The 18,301-nt window shown below is 35.2% G+C and overlaps 2 protein-coding genes across 2 annotated transcripts; one reads left to right on the top strand and one right to left on the bottom strand.

Moving 5' to 3' along the window:
• Positions 1–716: 716 nt before the first annotated feature.
• On the top strand, positions 717–2,228 carry LOC114924347 (uncharacterized). The gene is made up of 3 exons (XM_029288716.1): positions 717–893; positions 1,084–1,161; positions 1,239–2,228. Exons 1-3 carry the CDS (start codon positions 717–719, stop codon positions 2,226–2,228), a joined length of 1,245 nt encoding a protein of 414 aa, XP_029144549.1.
• A 7,495-nt stretch (positions 2,229–9,723) lies between these two features.
• LOC112706735 (ankyrin repeat-containing protein At5g02620) lies at positions 9,724–12,227 on the bottom strand. Its single transcript, XM_025758176.3, has 4 exons — positions 11,994–12,227; positions 11,287–11,858; positions 10,772–11,181; positions 9,724–10,700 (listed from the first exon to the last, which is right to left on the bottom strand). The coding sequence occupies exons 2-4, from the start codon at positions 11,600–11,602 to the stop codon at positions 9,792–9,794; spliced, it is 1,635 nt and encodes a 544-aa protein (XP_025613961.1). The 5' UTR covers positions 11,603–11,858; positions 11,994–12,227; the 3' UTR covers positions 9,724–9,791.
• Between the last annotated feature and the right edge of the window lie 6,074 nt (positions 12,228–18,301).

The following is an 18,301-nucleotide window of genomic DNA, read 5'->3' as shown; positions in this document are numbered from 1 at the left end:
AACGGCTAGAACAACCACATGCCAAGGAGGATCAGAATCAGAGTCAAAAAGGGAAAGAGCGGATAGAGGGTGAGAATCTCGCTGCAAATCAGGAAAGTAAAGGCCAAGATATTAGCAAGGATACACCACAAATCATGGCAATTAAGGATCAACAACAATCATCCCCGTTTGGTTCCTGGATGTAGTTAAAAAAAAACGCTAGAAGAGGCAAGCAATTAAATCAGGAACCAAAAAAGGAAGGATATGCAACAAATCAGTCATCTCGCTTTAATGTTTTAGCTGATTTAAAGGAAGAGAATACCAACCAGATGAATCAGAGCAGAATCAATAGTAACCCCTCCATGAAAGGAAAGGAAATATCAAAGAATCAATGGCAGAAATCTGGAACAAATCAGAACCGTAGCTCCAACGTCCAAAAAATGAAAAATCAGCAACCTGTCACAAGTCAGAATGGCGAGAAATTAATAAATCAGACTAAGAAGATTACACCCGCTACTCAAAAAGGAAAAAATCAAGTTAACCAAGCTGAGGTCAGCCCAAACATAGCCACAACCCCACAGGAGATAACTTAACAAGCTAAAACAGGTAAACAAGGTGATCATCAAGACTATTGGAAGAATTTTAGCTACATGCTAAGGGAACAAGCAAAAGTCCACAGAGAATGAGGGTATGTACCCGTTGCCGGAGAAGTTCCAGGTACTATCTTCGAAGACGAAATGACACCTCAGACAGGTCCATCCTCCTCGAGAGCTGATCCTCAACCTATCACAAACCACACTTTCGATCCAGGAGACATTCCCTATCATAACAATTCAGGATCTGAACACATGGTGGAAGATCAACCAAGCATCTATATGGTGACAGGGGCTGCTGACCCTATGAGGACTACTGAAGTACCCTCGAATTGCTAAGGCTTTTTGCCTCTGTATCCTTTTTTATTCTTTCTTATCATAATGATTAGTAGGAATATTGTACTATAGAATTGTAGAGGAGCTTCTGCTAAAGGTTTCTCTACCATTATTAGAGATATGAGCTTTAGATATCATACTTCGCTTATTTGCCTTTTTAAGACCCACGTTTCAGGTTCTAAAGCAGAAAATGTTATTAAAAGAATGGGCTTTGACGCTTGGACCATCAGTGAGGCGGAATGATTCTCTGGAGGTATTTGGTGCCTCTGGAATAAAGATCTCTGGGATGTTCAAGTGTTACGCATTCATAAGCAACTAATCCATTGCAAGGTTTCTTGGAATAAAGAAGAGCCCTGGTTCCTCACGGCTATATACGGCAGCCCTAATCCAACTATCAGAAGGGATCTGTGGTATATGCTAGAGGAAATTGCTAACCTTACAATTGGGCTTTGGTGTATCGGCGGCGATTTTAATGCTATTAAATATGCCCAAGACTCTGGGGGAAGCTCCAACCTTTCATCAGATACAAACAAATTTATTGATTGCATGTGTAACTGTGGCATGATGGAGGTTGAGTTTTTCGGTCCTCCCTTTACATGGCAGCGGGGTCACATCAAGAGAAGGCTAGATAGAGTTCTAAACAACTTCGAGTGGACTCAACTTTTTCAGGCAGCAGGAGTTAAACATCTACCAAAGTTGAAATCGGACCATCTACCTATTTTGATAGATTTTCAGCACACTATCCAGGATAACTCTAACAAACCTTTTCGTCTTCTTGCCCCTTGGTTACTCCATGATGATTACTCTAATCTTGTTAATGATGCATGGAATCCGAATGACTCGTTGATTGATAATATTAACTCCTTTACTAATAGAGCTAAAGCTTGGAATAGAGAGACTTTTGGAAATATTTTCAGGAAAAAAAGTGGCATTATTGCCCGTTTAGAAGGCATCAATGAAAGTCTATCATTTCAAAGTAACCCCTTTCTTAAAAAACTTCAGAAAGAACTCTGGAGAGAATATGAGAATATTGTTGTTCAAGAGGAGAGTTACTGGTTTCAAATGTCTAGATGTAACATTATCAAATTTGGGGACAAAAATTCTACTTACTTCCATCTTAAAGCTAATGGCAGGAGAAGGAAGAATAGAATTAAATCTCTAAAAATTGATAATGAAAATTGGTCTGATAATCCGGATGTTCTTAAAGCTCTGGGAATGGACTTTTTTAAAAATATTTTTTCAGCTGACACTAATTCTATCCGTTTATTGTCATTTCCTATCTCAGGTAACTTTCCAGCCCTATCTGAGGAAGAGAGATAGCTTATTGCTAAAGAACCTATTGATGAAGAAATTAAAGTTGTTGTCTTTGATATGGGTGGCTGGAAAGCTCCAGGATCAGATGGTCTACCCCCAAAGTTCTTTCAGCACTCTTGGGATAAGGTTGGAGCTACTGTTTGTAGCTGAGTTAAAGAGGTCTTCACTAACCCATCCAGCATAAGTAGTGTCAACCAAACTCTTATTTCTCTAATTCCCGAAATTGATACCCCTGAGACTTTTGCTCATTTTCGGCCCATAAGTTTGTGCAACGTCTGCTATAAAATAGTAACCAAAATGTTGGCTACCAGATTAAAACCGTTTATGACAAAACTCATCTCGAATACCCAATCCAATTTTATTCCTGGAAGAGCTTGTGCTGGCAATATCATCATCACTCAGGAAGTGGTTCACTTTATGAGAATCAAAAAAAGGCAAAAGAAGGCTTTATGGCGATAAAAGTGGATCTCGAAAAGGCCTATGACAAGCTGAATTGGAATTTCATCTTGGAAACTCTAGCAGATGCAAATATCCCTATTAACATTATCAATCTTATTAGTGTCTGTATCACTACCTCCTCTTTCAATGTCTTTTGGAATGGTTCTCCTTCAAAAAATTTCAGCCCCACAAGAGGGATTCGTCAGGGAGATCCTCTATCCCCTTATTTATTTGTTTTTTGTATTGAAAGATTATCTCAACTTATCACCAAACTAGTGAATGAGAAAAAATGGGATCCTATTATACTTTCTAGAAATGGTCCTAATTTGTCTCATTTGTGTTTTGTAGATGACTTGATTCTTTTTGCCAAAGCGGACAATAGCCAAATTAGTGTTATCAAGGAGGCTGATGAGCGGATAATTTATACGCTTTTTGGCATTATTTTCAGTATGTTTTTAGTATCATTTAATTAGTTTTTATTATATTTTTATTAGTTTTTAGTTAAAATTTACTTTTCTGGACTTTACTATGAGTTTGTGTGTTTTTCGTGATTTCAGGTATTTTCTGGCTGAAATTGAGGGTCCTGAGCAAAAATCTGATTCAGAGGCTGAAAAGGACTGCAGATGCTGTTGGATTCTGACCTCTCTGTACTCGAAGTGAATTTTCTGGAGCTACAGAAGCCCAATTGGCGCGCTCTCAATGGCGTTGGAAAGTAGACATCCTGGGCTTTCCAGCAATGTATAATAGTCCATACTTTGCCCGAGATTTGATGGCCCAAACCGGCGTTGCAAATCGACTTCAGAATTCCCAGCGTTTAACGCTGGGACTGGCATAAAAATTGGAGTTAAACGCCCAAACTGCATAAAAGCTGGCGTTTAACTCCAAAAAAAGTCTCTACACATGAAAGCTTCAATGCTCAGCCCAAGCACACACTAAGTGGACCCAGAAGTGGATTTTTACGTCATTTACTCATTTCTGTATACCCTAGGTTACTAGTTCACTATTAATAGGATCTTTTGACATTGTATCTAAACCTCATGACACTTTACACGTTTCTCATTGTATCTTCTACGGCATGAGTCTCTAAACCCCATGGTTGGGGGTGAGGAGCTCTGCTGTGTCTTGATGGATTAATGCAATTACTACTGTTTTTCATTCAATCATGCTTGCTTTTATTCTAAGATATCACTTGTTCTTCAACCTGATGAATGTGATGATCCGTGACACTCATCATCATTCTCGCCTTGAACGTGTGCTTGACAACCACCTCCGTTCTACTTTAGATTGAGTGAATATCTCTTGGATTCCTTAATCAGAATCTTCGTGGTATAAGCTAGAATTGATGGCGGCATTCAAGAGAATCCGGAAGGTCTAAACCTTGTCTGTGGTATTCTGAGTAGGATTCAAGGATTGAATGACTGTGACGAGCTTCAAACTCCTGAGGGCTGGGCGTTAGTGACAGACGCAAAAGAATCACTGGATTCTATTCCAACCCGATTGAGAACCGACAGATGATTAGCCGTGCTGTGACAGAGCGCGTTGAACATTTTCACTGAAAGGATGGGAGGTAGCCATTGACAACGGTGAAACCTTACATACAGCTTGCCATGGAAGGAGCCTTGCGTGCTTGAAGAAGAAGACAGTAGGAAAGAAGAGGTTCAGAAGATAGAGCATCTCCAAAACCACAACATGTTCCCCATTACTGCAAAACAAGTACTTATTTCATATTCTTTTGCTTTTTACAATCAACCCTGATAATTATTGATATCCTGACTAAGAGTTACAAGATAACCATAGCTTGCTTCAAGCCGACAATCTCCGTGGGATCGACCCTTACTCACGTAAGGTATTACTTGGACGACCCAGTGCACTTGCTGGTTAGTTGTGCGGAATTGCAAAAGTGTGATTGTAATTTCGTGCACAGAGGCTCTGGAAATTTTTTGCAACAACTCAGGCCAAAGCATCAACTATGATAAATCTTGTGTTTTCTTCTCCAACAATACTCATCACTATGTGAAAACTGATTTGAGCAACAACCTAGGTATCTCCCTAACATCCAATTTAGGTAAATACCTAGGTGTTCCTCTCATTCATGAGCGCTGCAGTCAGCACAATTTCCAATTCATTTTGGACAAAATGCAAAAAAGACTAAACAGCTGGAATAGCAAGTCTCTATCTCTAGCAGGCAGGTGCACGTTGGCATACTCAACTCTTGCATCCATCCCTAGCTATGCAATGCAAACCATGAAGATCCGAGTGGCTGTTTGTGAAAAAATTGATAAAATTTGTCGCAATTTCATTTGGGGATCAGATGTTAATAAGAGAAAGGTTCATCCCATCAGCTGGGACAATATATGCAAACCTAAGAGTAAAGGGAGCTTTTTCTTATGAAGCTAGCGTGGATGCTTATTAACAACAAAGAATGTCTTTGGGTGAAAGTTCTTCGTAGTAAGTATGGTTGTGGGGAAGCTCTATTGCCTAAAGTAAAACAGAAGAATAGCAGCTCTAATACGTGGCAAGGAATCGTTAAAATATGGAATGACTTCACTCCTCACCTTATTTGGAGGATAGGAGACGATAAAGAGGTGGCTTTCTGGACAGATCAATGGATAGCATGAATTCCTAAACTCAGTGATTTAGCTCTAGAAGATATCCATTCCGTCATTAAAGACAAGGTGGCTGATTATGCGAACTCAAACGGTACCTGGAAGCTTAACATTCTAAACCAAATTCTACCCAGTGAAGCTATTGATATGATAAGATCAATTAAGGCGCCCCAATGGAATTTGGGAGAAGATATGATTTGCTGATTGCCCTCTTCTACAGGTATTTTTTCTATTAAATCCACCTATCTAACAACACACCAATCCAACTCTAGCAATGATTTTCCTTTTGATAAAATATGAAAACTCAAATTTTCCCAACGTTTGAGAGCCTTCACTTGGTTTCTATCTCAAAATTCTTTCTTAACTAATGAAAATAGAGCTAGAAAAAGTCTTATTGAAGTAGCAGACTGCCCAAGATGTCCAAATAACTCCGAAACCTTGCTCCATGTGATGCGGAATTGTCCTTTCATCAGCAGAACATGGAAGAGCTTGGTAAACAGAAACTCCCAGCAAAATTTCTTTCAGACAGATATCAAAGCCTGGTTGAAAGAGAATTTATGGAGTCCTCATATTAGAAATGGGACCAGCTGGCCCATTATTTTCATCACCACCTGCAACCTGGCATGGAAAAGCAAAAATGAGCTCATATTTCAAAATGTTTCCTCTAACCCAAATACTTTACTTAATCAAGTTATTTACCTGGTCAAGAACTACGAGGATTGTCTCGCCATTTCTGAAGCAGGAGTTTCAATGCTGAGTACCAATAGAGAAGATATGATTGGGTGGGAACCCCATCTGAGGGTTGGTTTAAACTGAACGTCGATGGCTCTGTTATGCCCCCAACAAGCATGGCGAGTTGTGGTGGTCTGATTAGAGACTGTCAGGGCAGAATGATTGCAGGGTTCATGATGAATTTGAAAAAATGCTCTATCACCTTGGCTGAATTATGGGGCTTGTACGCAGGGATTAAGCTGGCTCGTGAGCTAGGCATTGGGAAGCTCCTGGTTGAGACGGACTCTCTCTGTACTGCCAATTTTGTTCAGAACATGGCTCCTTCTAGAATTGCAGGAACCCCCCTATTGCGTGCCATCAAGCTGCTTCTTGCTCATCCATGGGATGTTCGTGTCTCCCATGTCTACAGAGAAAGAAATTTTTGTGCGGATCTGTTGGCTAAGAAGGCTCACCTCTGTCAGATTGGATTTATGTGTTTCTCTTCTCCTCCGACGTTCCTCTCTGCGGCACTTATGATAGATGCATCTGGGGTTAAATTTGCTAGAGTGATTTCTATGTAATCTTTGTGTTTTTTGGACTTTATGCCCCTCTAATCATAAAAAAAAGAAGATAAAAGTAAATAAAGATAAGATAGAGATAAAGATAAAGATAACTATAAGATAAGATAAATATTAAAATTATAATTGAATTTGTGTATTCTGTTGGATTGAATTTATAGACGGTGAAACGTTTTTATTATTGTCATGGTTAAGGTGAAATAGTGGTTTAATACCGCGTGTATGAAAGCATCCCCAATATACAATAGCGTGGTGTGTATGTTAGTAGAGAAATTAACAGGTGGCCGTTTATAATGTTTTTCTACTTTGTGCATGTGGGCTCGCTTTCGCTGTGATTATGAGTTGAGGAAATTTTGGATGGAAAAGTTGTGCTAGTAATGTGAAAGTATGAAATATTGAATGGGTATGGTAGTAAATAATCCTGCCAAATCGGAAGGAATTGACATGTAATCTAAGTTATAATCTTTCTTCCAAACTATCATTAATCAGGTGTCGTCACAGTTGCGTGAAATGGAATTTTATCATCATACAATTATATCACTTTAAAGTTAAAAAGAAATCAATAAAGTAATACGTCTTTCTTGCTTCTTCCGAGATTTTTATGCAATATCTCACTCAGTTCACGAAATAGTATCGTACCTAACATCGTTAAATCATATAATAATAACACTAATGTAACCTAGTGTTCGTAATTGCATCTCACACTTTCCAAACTAACATAGTTACAGAGAAGTTGAAACTTGAAACATTATTTCTTATTGCTTGGCCTCTTATTTTTCTTTAATACTAATAAAGTAATAATTAGATAATTAAATTAGAATTTGCACAGTAAGAAGAATACAGCAGACGATAGTTGAATGCGTGTTAATAGTATTATTTTTTTGGGTGGGCCAGTAAGCTGAAATAGTTTAGCTTAGCTCCATGGTTGTCAAGTAGCTCAAGTATGATTTGGACACCTGGCCCCGTAAACCACGCGTTTTTCTTTCTTACCTTAAAATTAAAATTAATTAAGGAATATATAATTATATATCGAGTATTCCTTAAAAAGAATATGAATATTGAGTAGGCACAACCGCTGCCAATTGCCGAGTGTAAAATTCGAAATCATACGAAATAAAAAATTTAGACGGCTTTCTCAATTCAATTCACGTGATTCGTGCCGCTTCTTATGGTCTTTGACGGACTCAAAACAAAGCAGTTTAAAATAAATCAATAAATCCCCTCAACTTTGAATTTTTTGGTGCCCTTAACTTTTTGAGTCTTTGAGGAGAAATAAAAAGAACACTTTGAAATTTGAATAATGAGTAAGACTAATCTCCACCCAACTTGTATTGTACTTATTTTGACACATGATACAAATACAATACACGATGAACGGAAAGTTGAGATATTTATACTACTAGTCACTAGCATCTCATTTCATTGTCATGAGTAGGCATTATTCACACATATTATGTTGTATTTCCCTATTCTTTAATTTTGAAGCTCGAAGGTAACGTGCCTACCTCATTCCTGTCATTTTCTTTTTGTTTTACTGATTTATATTATTTTAAATTCATTTTATAGAAACATATAGGGATAAGTGCCGGTAGTGAGCAATGGGTGAACACCGACGTTTGAAAGTTGCATGCTCATTAACAATTCTTTTTAAAAATCCAGTACGTGACTGCCATTTGCTACCTCAGAATTGGATAAAATAAGAGACACTCGGATTTCGGGGTCAACCACGAAGAATGATGAATGATTTTGAAGGGACGGCGTTGGATACTATATAACTCATTGATTTCAACCATGAATAATTAATTTGATACAATATTTTATGTGATCAATATATCTAACCCATAAAAAGAGGGGCAAATTTGATGGATATGCTTAGTATCATTTTTCAATGTAGTCTAAAAAGCATTCAATAATTTCTCTTTGCTACATCATATCCTATAGTCATTCTTTCTAGTTTCTTGCCGTAGGATCAATTCAACATTCATGGGAGCTATAATGTCGTTTGTGGTTTTTGGTCAATGGAGCTATAATGTTTTTTTTGTTTACATACGTATGGGCCTAAGCCCAAAAAGAAAAAAAAAGCTACAAGCTAAATTGAACGAGTATAAACTCCTTTTACATCATCTCGAAGAGGAGGAATCAGACTATCAGGGAGAGAGTGTAAGAACTTAATCCCTTCTCTTCTCTTAACACTTTCTTTTGCCAACCAATCAGAGCATCCGTTTGCATATCTGCATACATGACTATATTATAATGTTTCAAAGATGAAAGAACCTCAAGAATGGACAGTTCCAAATGGGGGAGCCGGGGAGTATTCCTTTCCTTGTCATGAAGTGGGCGAGGCTGGGAAATGTAGATGTGTCATGTCATACAAGAGAAACATTTTATGGGCTTGCTAAAACATGCCATTGACTTCTTCCTTTCCATTTAGGCCCAATTGGCCCATTAAGATTGTGAAAAAAAATTAAACTTACTTTATAAGGAAAAACAAAGTTCATATAAAAAATTTCTTTCTCAAAATATGTTTCATGATGCAGGGTGATACTGACAGTTTGACACGAAGACGATACGGGACATACCGATACAAAAATTTTAAAATTTTATACGATGGGAGAATATATATACATATAAAATATAAAATATTTTTTAGATAAATTATAATAATATTTTTATATTTTTTTGATATTAAAACATAAATAATTTTTTAATTATTTTTAATATCTTATTTTAATTATATAAAGTATTTAAATTTTTTTAATAAATAATAATATATACTATTGCTAAATTTATTTTAAAATTATATGTTAAGAATAAGATTAGACATGTTGACACGTGATAGTATTTAGATGTGTACAAGTGTGTCCAGACAAAAATTTTTTATTTTTTATTAAGACACGATTAGATACAGTATCATGTCCAAAATGTGTCCGACGAAAAAGTATCCATACTTCATAGGTTTCAATCATATATACTCATATGAAATGTCTCCATACAAAGATCGTAGTCGAGAATTGTGATTTAATATGTTTGATTAAGTTTTTTAATATTATGCATGTCATTTTGTTAACGTTATATTTTTGTTTGGTGAATATTCACATATTTTTATTTTTACTGTTAGCAAGTATTGTTTATCATTGGTTGAAAAAGGCTATTAACTTACTAGTATGATTTGGATTTGAGTTATATTATAAGATAAGATATAGCTGTAGCTGCATAAATTAAAGGCATAATAAGTTCTAAATGGCATACATTCTGTTTAGTAGTTCAGAATCGGAGTAAGCAGTGACTGAAGAAGACTTAGTCTTATTTGTATCCATGGAAGATCTCCTTATGTTCTTCAAATTAGAGGCCTGAATACGGTGCTTAATAACCCAATAACACATAGTCCCCAAGGTTGTAACCATTATTGTTGTCCCAATAACAGTAACCGAAATAGCAAGCCACATCTCTTGTTTCCCAACAACAACAAAAGCCAATGCCAAGAATGAAACAGTTATAAGCACACAAGCCAACCACATTAGCTTGTTTATTATAGCCATCATTTGCTTCTTTGCTTTGCTCTCTATAACCACCACCGAAGTTTGAACCACAACCACAGCAAGAGATATGAAAAGTGCAATTGAATCAAACACAAAGAAGATCAAGAATGCACCCTGTGGTGCTATGTTTGCTTCACCAAGTGTTGACCCTTCAGGGACATCGTTTGGATCATCAACAAACTGCCCCGGGACTGTGAAGATCGCCGCGAATGCCACCGTTGCAATTAGCACTGCCACCACGGTTGTTGAGTTTATTGCATTGTTCAGGCCTTCTTGGTGCATCTTGTTGATTCTCTTTGCTATGCCTTGCACCCGCTTTCGCGTTTGTCGGGTGTGCTCTAACTGGTTGTGGACCTCATGTTTGATGTCACTCACAGTTTGTTTTAGCTCCCTGGCCGACGTGGTTGCGTTTGTGGCTGTGGCTGTGGTTGTGGCCGTAATTCCTTGGGACTTTACTAAGGCATTGGCGTTCACAACGCCGTGTTCTAACAGAATATTCTTAACATCATGGTTCCCCATTTTTTCAGCAGTGTCTAATGCAGTCTCACCAGACCTGTTAACAACTTTTTTGTTTGTTTCTTTCTGCTCAAGAAGCTTCTTTACAATCTGTGCAAACAAATCAAATTAAAGCCAAATGGGGATTGTCTTTCTATGTTGATATCAAGTTATATATTTACCTGAGCCCTGCCCTTTCTAGATGCTATATGCAATGGTGTGTTCCCCTTATTGTCAACAAAGTTTATAGTTGATGGATCTCCTTTGATCAGCTCCTCCACCACCTCAAGATTCTGTCCCTTCACCGCCATATGAAGCGCCGTCTGCCTCTTCTTATCGATTCGAGTTGCAATCTCTCTGTCCTGCTCAAGAAGCACTTTCACAACTGCAACATGTCCATTCCTTGCAGCAGAATGCAAAGCTGTTTTCCCATTGCTCTTGGCAATGGTTGCCAAGCCTTTTCCTGCTTCCAAGAGGAGCTTCACTATCTCAACGTACCCTTGTGTCGCCGCCGTGTGCAATGCTGTGGTGTTAGATTGATCCACAGTCATTGATAACTCAGGATGAGCTTCCATAAGGATCTTCACTATATCTGCAAAAAGGAACAATCCTAGTGCCTAAGAACATTTATTCACAAACCTAACAATATAGTCTTACTAATTACTATGGATAATTAAAAAGGAACAGAGATACAGACCTAAATCCCCTTGTTTGGCAGCAATATGCAATGCATCAAAACCATTCCTAGCTTTGATTCCAGCATCAGCAAGATCATAAAGTTGAATCAACTCCCTAACCAGATCAACATAACCATATTCAGCAGCAACATAAAGAGGTGTTTCACCATCTTGGTTCTGCCTTGCCAATAGCTCATGGAGTTCCTCCTGATCTTCTATACCAGTAAGGGTCTCCCTTAGTACAGAGAGACTCCCTGATCTTGCTGCAGAATGCAAATGGGTATCATCCCTTTTCCCTGTTAACTGTTTGGTCATTTTCTTCCCGGTGACACTCATTGTTTCTGGAATTCACCTACCTACTCAATTTCTCTGCTTTCTTCTGATTCTAATTCTAACTCAATATAGTATATACAACCTTCTTTTCTTCCTTCCAGCAAAAACCCAGATCAAAACTAGCATTTTTCATGCATAAAGTGTATGATCATTTCGTACCATTATGGAATCAAAATTTGTATCCTTTTATTTTCTTCAGGTCTCCGGGATCAATGCCCCGTAACCAACAAAATTGAAGAAATGTAACGCAATGTACTGTCTGAAAAAAAGAGCTAAGATTAAGAATTGAAACGTGAAAGGCACAATAATAGACAAATAGATAGAGATTGCAACAATAACTTCTATTATGTGAATCTAAATTCGAAGCAGAAAAATGGCATTGTAACGCACGCACCTAGCTCAGCGATAAACAAGGCACTTTTGCAAAGATGGTGATCATTGTCGCGGAAAACATATAACGGAAATAACAGAACCAGCCGTGTATATGTAATCAAATTAAAAGGAGTTTGCTAAATACAATCCATTATTTATTAATGAAATGGATTTTATTCCATAAATGAACAAACAAAATTAATACATGCTTTTCTTATTCTTTAAGTAATTATTGGATCGGATGTATTTATTTTACAAAGTATATGGTATAAGCCCATTATTATATGGACGAATATATTTGTATTTTGTAATGTCCTTATCAGACCCACGTGATAATGACGTCAATGCATGTTCAAAATTAGAGTTAACCTAAACTCCATTAATCTTTTTGTAATTGTGTTTGGACTGACGAGTAGGAAGTATAGTAGACTTACGTCATTCTTAATTGTCTTGTGTATAGGATATATGTGAAAAAGTGAAACTAAGAAGGTGAAATTGGGTGAAAAACTATGAAAACTAAAGGTGTGTAATAATGCTGGATAATTAGTATCAAGCCATCTCAATATGTTTGATTGTTTCATGATTGATGGCTAACACAACTTTAATTAATTCGAGAGAACAACTCATTGATTTTTGTCGCATAGGCGATTGGCTAATTGTAAAATTGGATAGTCAGTAAATAAATTATGAATGGATTTATTTTTGTGCAAGTTTTTAAACTTCGTCTCTGATCTTTTTTCTTCCGGGGTTCTATGTGAAAATTATTTACATTAATTAAGGAGATATCTAAACTATCAAATTATATATTAGCAATTGCTCAATCTAATTAACGCTATAGCTTATATGTTAACAACATGCATGAATTAAAGGTTCACATGGTTCACATAGAGTTACTAGATTAGAAAAAGCAAAAGAGGGAAGGTGGGGCACGAAGGTTTAATTATTTTAATGGTGATGACTACTTTGCGTAGAAGAAACCGTGAAAAATTAAATGTGTTTATTCATTAGAGCATGCCAATGGAGCAAGACACTTTGTTGAGTTATTGTAGTATTTGCATGTTGGATATATTTTGGATACAATACTCATTAATATTTGTTTGATATGTGTGTCTGTTTTATTTAATTGTGTCTTAATAAAAAATAAAATTTTTTTTGAAAACATTTGGACACACCTAAATACCATCACGTGTTAGTGTATCCAATTTTATTTTTAATATATATTCTTAAAATAAATTTAAATATAGTATATATTATTATTTATTAAAACAAAAAATATTTTAAATACTTGATATAATTAAAATAAGACATTAAAAATAATTAAAAAATTTAATTTATATTTTAATATCAATAAAATATTAAAATATCATTACGATTTATCTAAAAAATATTATATATATATATATATATATATATATATATATATATCCTATGTAAGATTTTAAAATTTGTGTGTCGACGTATCGTGTATCGTATCGTATCCTTTGTCCGTGCACCATAGAAGCATCCAAATATTACTGTTAACTAAGAAAATGGAACATGAAAAAGTAGCAATAATTAAAGCCCAACATAATGTTATTTTAAAATTAAAAATATTATTCGTAAGTTAAAATTAATTATTAAAATTAATTACTAATATATTTATATATAAATATATGTATTGTTTAATTTATTTTTAATATATATTTATATTTTAATATATATATATATTTTTTATATTAATAATTGATTTTAATGATTAATTTTAATATGAATTCCGCTAAAGAGTTAATGAAGTATCTATACAATAGTTACAATTGGCTGTTTATTAAACTCAATATAAATTAAAGGACAAAAAACATAAATAAGCCAAAGAAAAAATAATTTTACACAAATCAACCAAAGTAAAATCTTATTCATCAATAAACTAAATCATATTTACATGTAGTTCGAACCTACCTGCTTCGAACTTGGATTGTATGTAATTCGAATTACTCACTGACACTCAAAGCAACATAATTCGAATTCAGCTGATTTGAATTAGGAAGCAACATGTAATTTGAATCAAGTTGATTCTAACTACTTTCATGCACGTCATTCAACGTAATTTGAAGTGGATTAATTCGAACTACACCGGAATATTTTTTTATAATTTTTTTAATAAATTTATTTAAATTATACCACAAAAAAATATTTTATTTTATACAAAATAATTTAAAAAAATGGCTTTAAAGATGTTAGGAGTATCATAAAAATTTGTAATGTCCTAATGACTTAGAATATTAAAGAAATGCTCTACATAGTCAACAATAATTTAAAAATTAAAATAAATATAGTTATAACCAGTATTTACCTAAATTACTAGAATATTACAAACTTTTATATTACTCCTAACATTTTTTAAGCCATTTTTTTAAAAATTATTTTGCATAGAAAATGGCTTAAAATGGCTTAAAATGGCTAAAAATGTCCTTTATTCTATGCAAAACAATTTTAAAAAAATGGCTTAAAAAATGTTAGGAGTACTATAAAAGTTTGTAATGTCCTAATGACTTAGGACATTAAAGAAATACTCTAAATAGTCAATAATAATTTAAAAATTAAAATAAATAAAGTTATAACCCGCATTTACCTAAATTATTAGAATATTACAAATTTTTATAGTACTCCTAACATTTTTTATAATACTCCTAACATCTTTTAAAGCCATTTTTAAATTATTTTGTATAGAATAAAATATTTTTTTGTAGTATAATTTAAATAAATTTATTAAAAAAATTTATAAAAAAAATATCCAGGTGTAGTTCGAATTAATCCACTTCGAATTACGTTGAATGGCGTGCATGAAAGTAGTTCGAATCAACTTGATTCGAATTACATGTTGCTGCCTAATTCGAATCAACTGAATTCGAATTATGTTGCTTTGAGTGTCAGTGAGTAATTCGAATCTATGTGATTCGAATTACATGCAATCCAAGTTCGAAACAGGTAGGTTTGAACTACATGTAAATGTAGTTTGGTTGATTGATGAATCAGATTTTGCTTTGGCTGATTTGTGTAAAATTATTCTCTCCTTGGCTTATTTATGTTTTTTACCCTAAATTAAAAATAAGGAAAAACCCATTTTTTACCCTAATTAACCTAATTGTCTGTTCAGTTTTGTTTTAACTCCTATTTTTAAATTTTCTCCAATTCCTCAATTCTGAACGGAAGCAACGCTACCACCTAAAACCCCCATTGGCGAAGCTGAACATCCCGTTCCCAGCAACCGTCGCTTGACCTTCGAACTGCGTCCCTGACGCACATGACTTCAGTGGCCAACCTCACTCGCACACGTCCTCTGTTGCTGGCAGCTTTTGCTAGGCACTGTGAGGGCTGAGCAACATGCCCTAAACACGCCACTATCGCTGCTCAACATCCCCCCACCGTGCCGCCGCCTGCTTTGCAACCCGCATCAGCTCCGATGAGAACAGCATCGCCCACCCGTCTTTGCGTACATCCTCCGTCGCTGGCAGCACAGGAATCGCGCCATCGGCGCTGAACATCCAACAAGTACGTTGTCGTGCGACATGGTAGAGCCGTCACCTCTGACCCGATCTGCAGCGTCCAATCCCCGCGCGAATCCAGCTGCTGGCAACAACCCCGTCGCACCGTTTGCGGCTGAACATCTGAGCCTTGCGTCGCTACCTGATGTGGAACACTCACCGGGGCCGACACAATCAGCAACACCTGAACGTCATCGACCATCCAGGGTTAGTGGGTTAATTTTTTCGTTTCATGATTCGTCTTTCTGTTGCTTCTTGTTCTAGAGATAGTTTATCTTAGGGCAGAAAAAAGTAGCATAGTTATATTAGGGTGGAACTTTGGATATGCTTGTTTGGCTTATGTACTAGTTAGAGTCTTTGGATATGCTTGCTTGGATTATGGACTGGTTAGAGTATTTTATCCTTTTGAGTTTTTTATGAATATGTTGGTCGCATGACATACTAACAAATGAATCAAAGTGAACATCCATTTTGTTAATGAAAGTAATAATCTAGATTCGTATTAAAATGAACATCCGTGTATTTATGTCTTTATTTAGGGATTTTTGTTTCGTTTTATAAAGTGGACTAACTTGAATTCGTTAAGCATTGAATTCATGAACTGTGACCTTAAGCCAAGTTTTCGTGAGTTGTTTTGAACAGATGCTAGAAGAAACACGCAGTGAAGCTCCAAGACCAACCATTCATGTATACAGTGGTTGTGAACATCTAATTATTTGTAGACATGAACATCCTACATTTGTCTGTAAATTAATCATATTATCAATGCAGTAAGTGGTATTATATACTCAAAATGACCATCCATTATGTCTAATAAAATAACCATCCAAATACTTATAAAAACGAACATCATGTTGTTATAATAAGCCATATATGGAGTTAAGAGAAATTTTAGGTGGCTTTGATGGTTCTTTGATTGTGACACTTAATTTCAAGATCAATGAACAAATAATGGAAAAAATTCCTGTGTTAAAGGAGGTGAAGGAGATCAATAATTCTGTTGCTTAAGTTATTGTTGAGGATTCAGATGTTACTGCCAAGGAAATGCAAACAAAGCTACAAGTGTTGGAGAATCTATGTGCTGTTGTAAGAACTATGGTGGATGATATGTTTAACAAAGGAATGACACAAAGAACTCTTAGATTGAAGAAAGGATCCGAAAATTCTGTTGTTTGATTGATTGATTTGATTTCCTGTGTATAGTATTATAGTTTTATAAGATCTTTTAAGTTTTGTAATGTTTTCAAAGTGTATGATCCTTAATTTAACAAGTAATGTAAATACTAAAAATTTCATTGTATTATAAAACACTGTACTATAGCCAAGGTGTTGTTCTTGTGACTTATCTATATTTATACATGTCTCTTATATAAGAGTTTTAAAAATAAATCTTTCACTTTATAAATTTAGCATAAATCAGAAACAACTCAATCTTACAAATTTTTTGTTCATCGTTTGAGCTAATAAGCAATATTTGAAGAAATTCTAGGTAAAATGGACATAAAGAAAATGGGTAACAATTTTTATTTTTATTATGTTCTAATTAATATCTCTTAAAAAATAATCTAAAAAAAATTAGTTCTTAGAAATATCAATTCTACTGACATGAAAATAAATTTATAATATCTTTAAAATATTTTCAAATTTTTTAAATGAAGTTAAAAACTATAAACTTTCAAGGTTCTAAAAATATAAGTGGGAGATAAATAATTTTTTCTTGACATAGACAAAATTGAAATCAAAGGTTGAATGACTGAGGCATATTCTAGATTAAAATAAAAGGACATCAAAACATCAAGATGAATATGCAACAATAAAAAAATAAACTAATAATCCTTTTGATTTTTGTAGATAACTAAAGCATGGTTCATAATAACTTAAAACTTTCCTTAATCCCTAAGCCTACCCTAAAATGAGGTACAACTGATAAAATCTGAATCTGAAGTTTGTTAAAATCTGAAAAAAGAGCCAAATTCTACATTATATGATTTGATCTTGGGGGATTCAATTATGATCCTTTAATCTACACTGAAACTGCACAAATTATAACTGCATTAAATTAGTTTCAACTTTTAAGTTCTTTTACTTTTCCTTGTTGCAAGAAAGATAAGTCATAACTGGGATCAGAGTAGAGCAACTTTTTGACTCATTCGAAAATGTTTCTCTCTCGATTGCCTTCCTCTTGTGATTAACATCAGTTGGCAACCTGAAAACAAAAATCAAATATTAGATTAGAGTTTACAAAGCATGTAGGTACATGAACATAAAGAATAATGGACTTTATATACAGCAAAAATCATAAAATAGCATGATTCTTATGCAGCTTAGTTGTGAATTTGGAGGTCGAATATAGGTCATACCCTAAGTGCAATGCGGTGTCCGAATTTTCTCTTTTGTTTTCCATCTAGATAAGCAGTTAACATAAAGTAAAACACTCCACTTGCACTGACTATAAACATCTAAATCGTATGGAAATAACCATCCGTTAACAATGTTTCAATGAACGTTGCTCACCTTATTAGATTGTTCACTCTCGGCGACGAAATGGTTGGGAGCGTTTTCATGTGGCTTCAATGAATTGTGATCACCGACGAAAAATGAAATATGACACGGCAGTTAAACGACAGGGCACTCCATTTAAGAACGTCCACACGGCGATAGACGTATCAAAGGACAAACACTTATCATCCCTTTCTCTTGTGCCGTCGACGTTCGAAGGAAGGCACACGCCGACTGCGACGGAATCGTTCCAGGTCTGAGTTGATGCGGTGCCACGAAAAAGACCCACCAGATCGGTAGGCGCTGCTGG

Source organism: Arachis hypogaea, chromosome 8, assembly GCF_003086295.3.
Source record: "Arachis hypogaea cultivar Tifrunner chromosome 8, arahy.Tifrunner.gnm2.J5K5, whole genome shotgun sequence".
Classification (NCBI taxonomy): Eukaryota; Viridiplantae; Streptophyta; class Magnoliopsida; order Fabales; family Fabaceae; genus Arachis; species Arachis hypogaea.
This window is presented reverse-complemented; position numbering and strand designations above follow the sequence as displayed.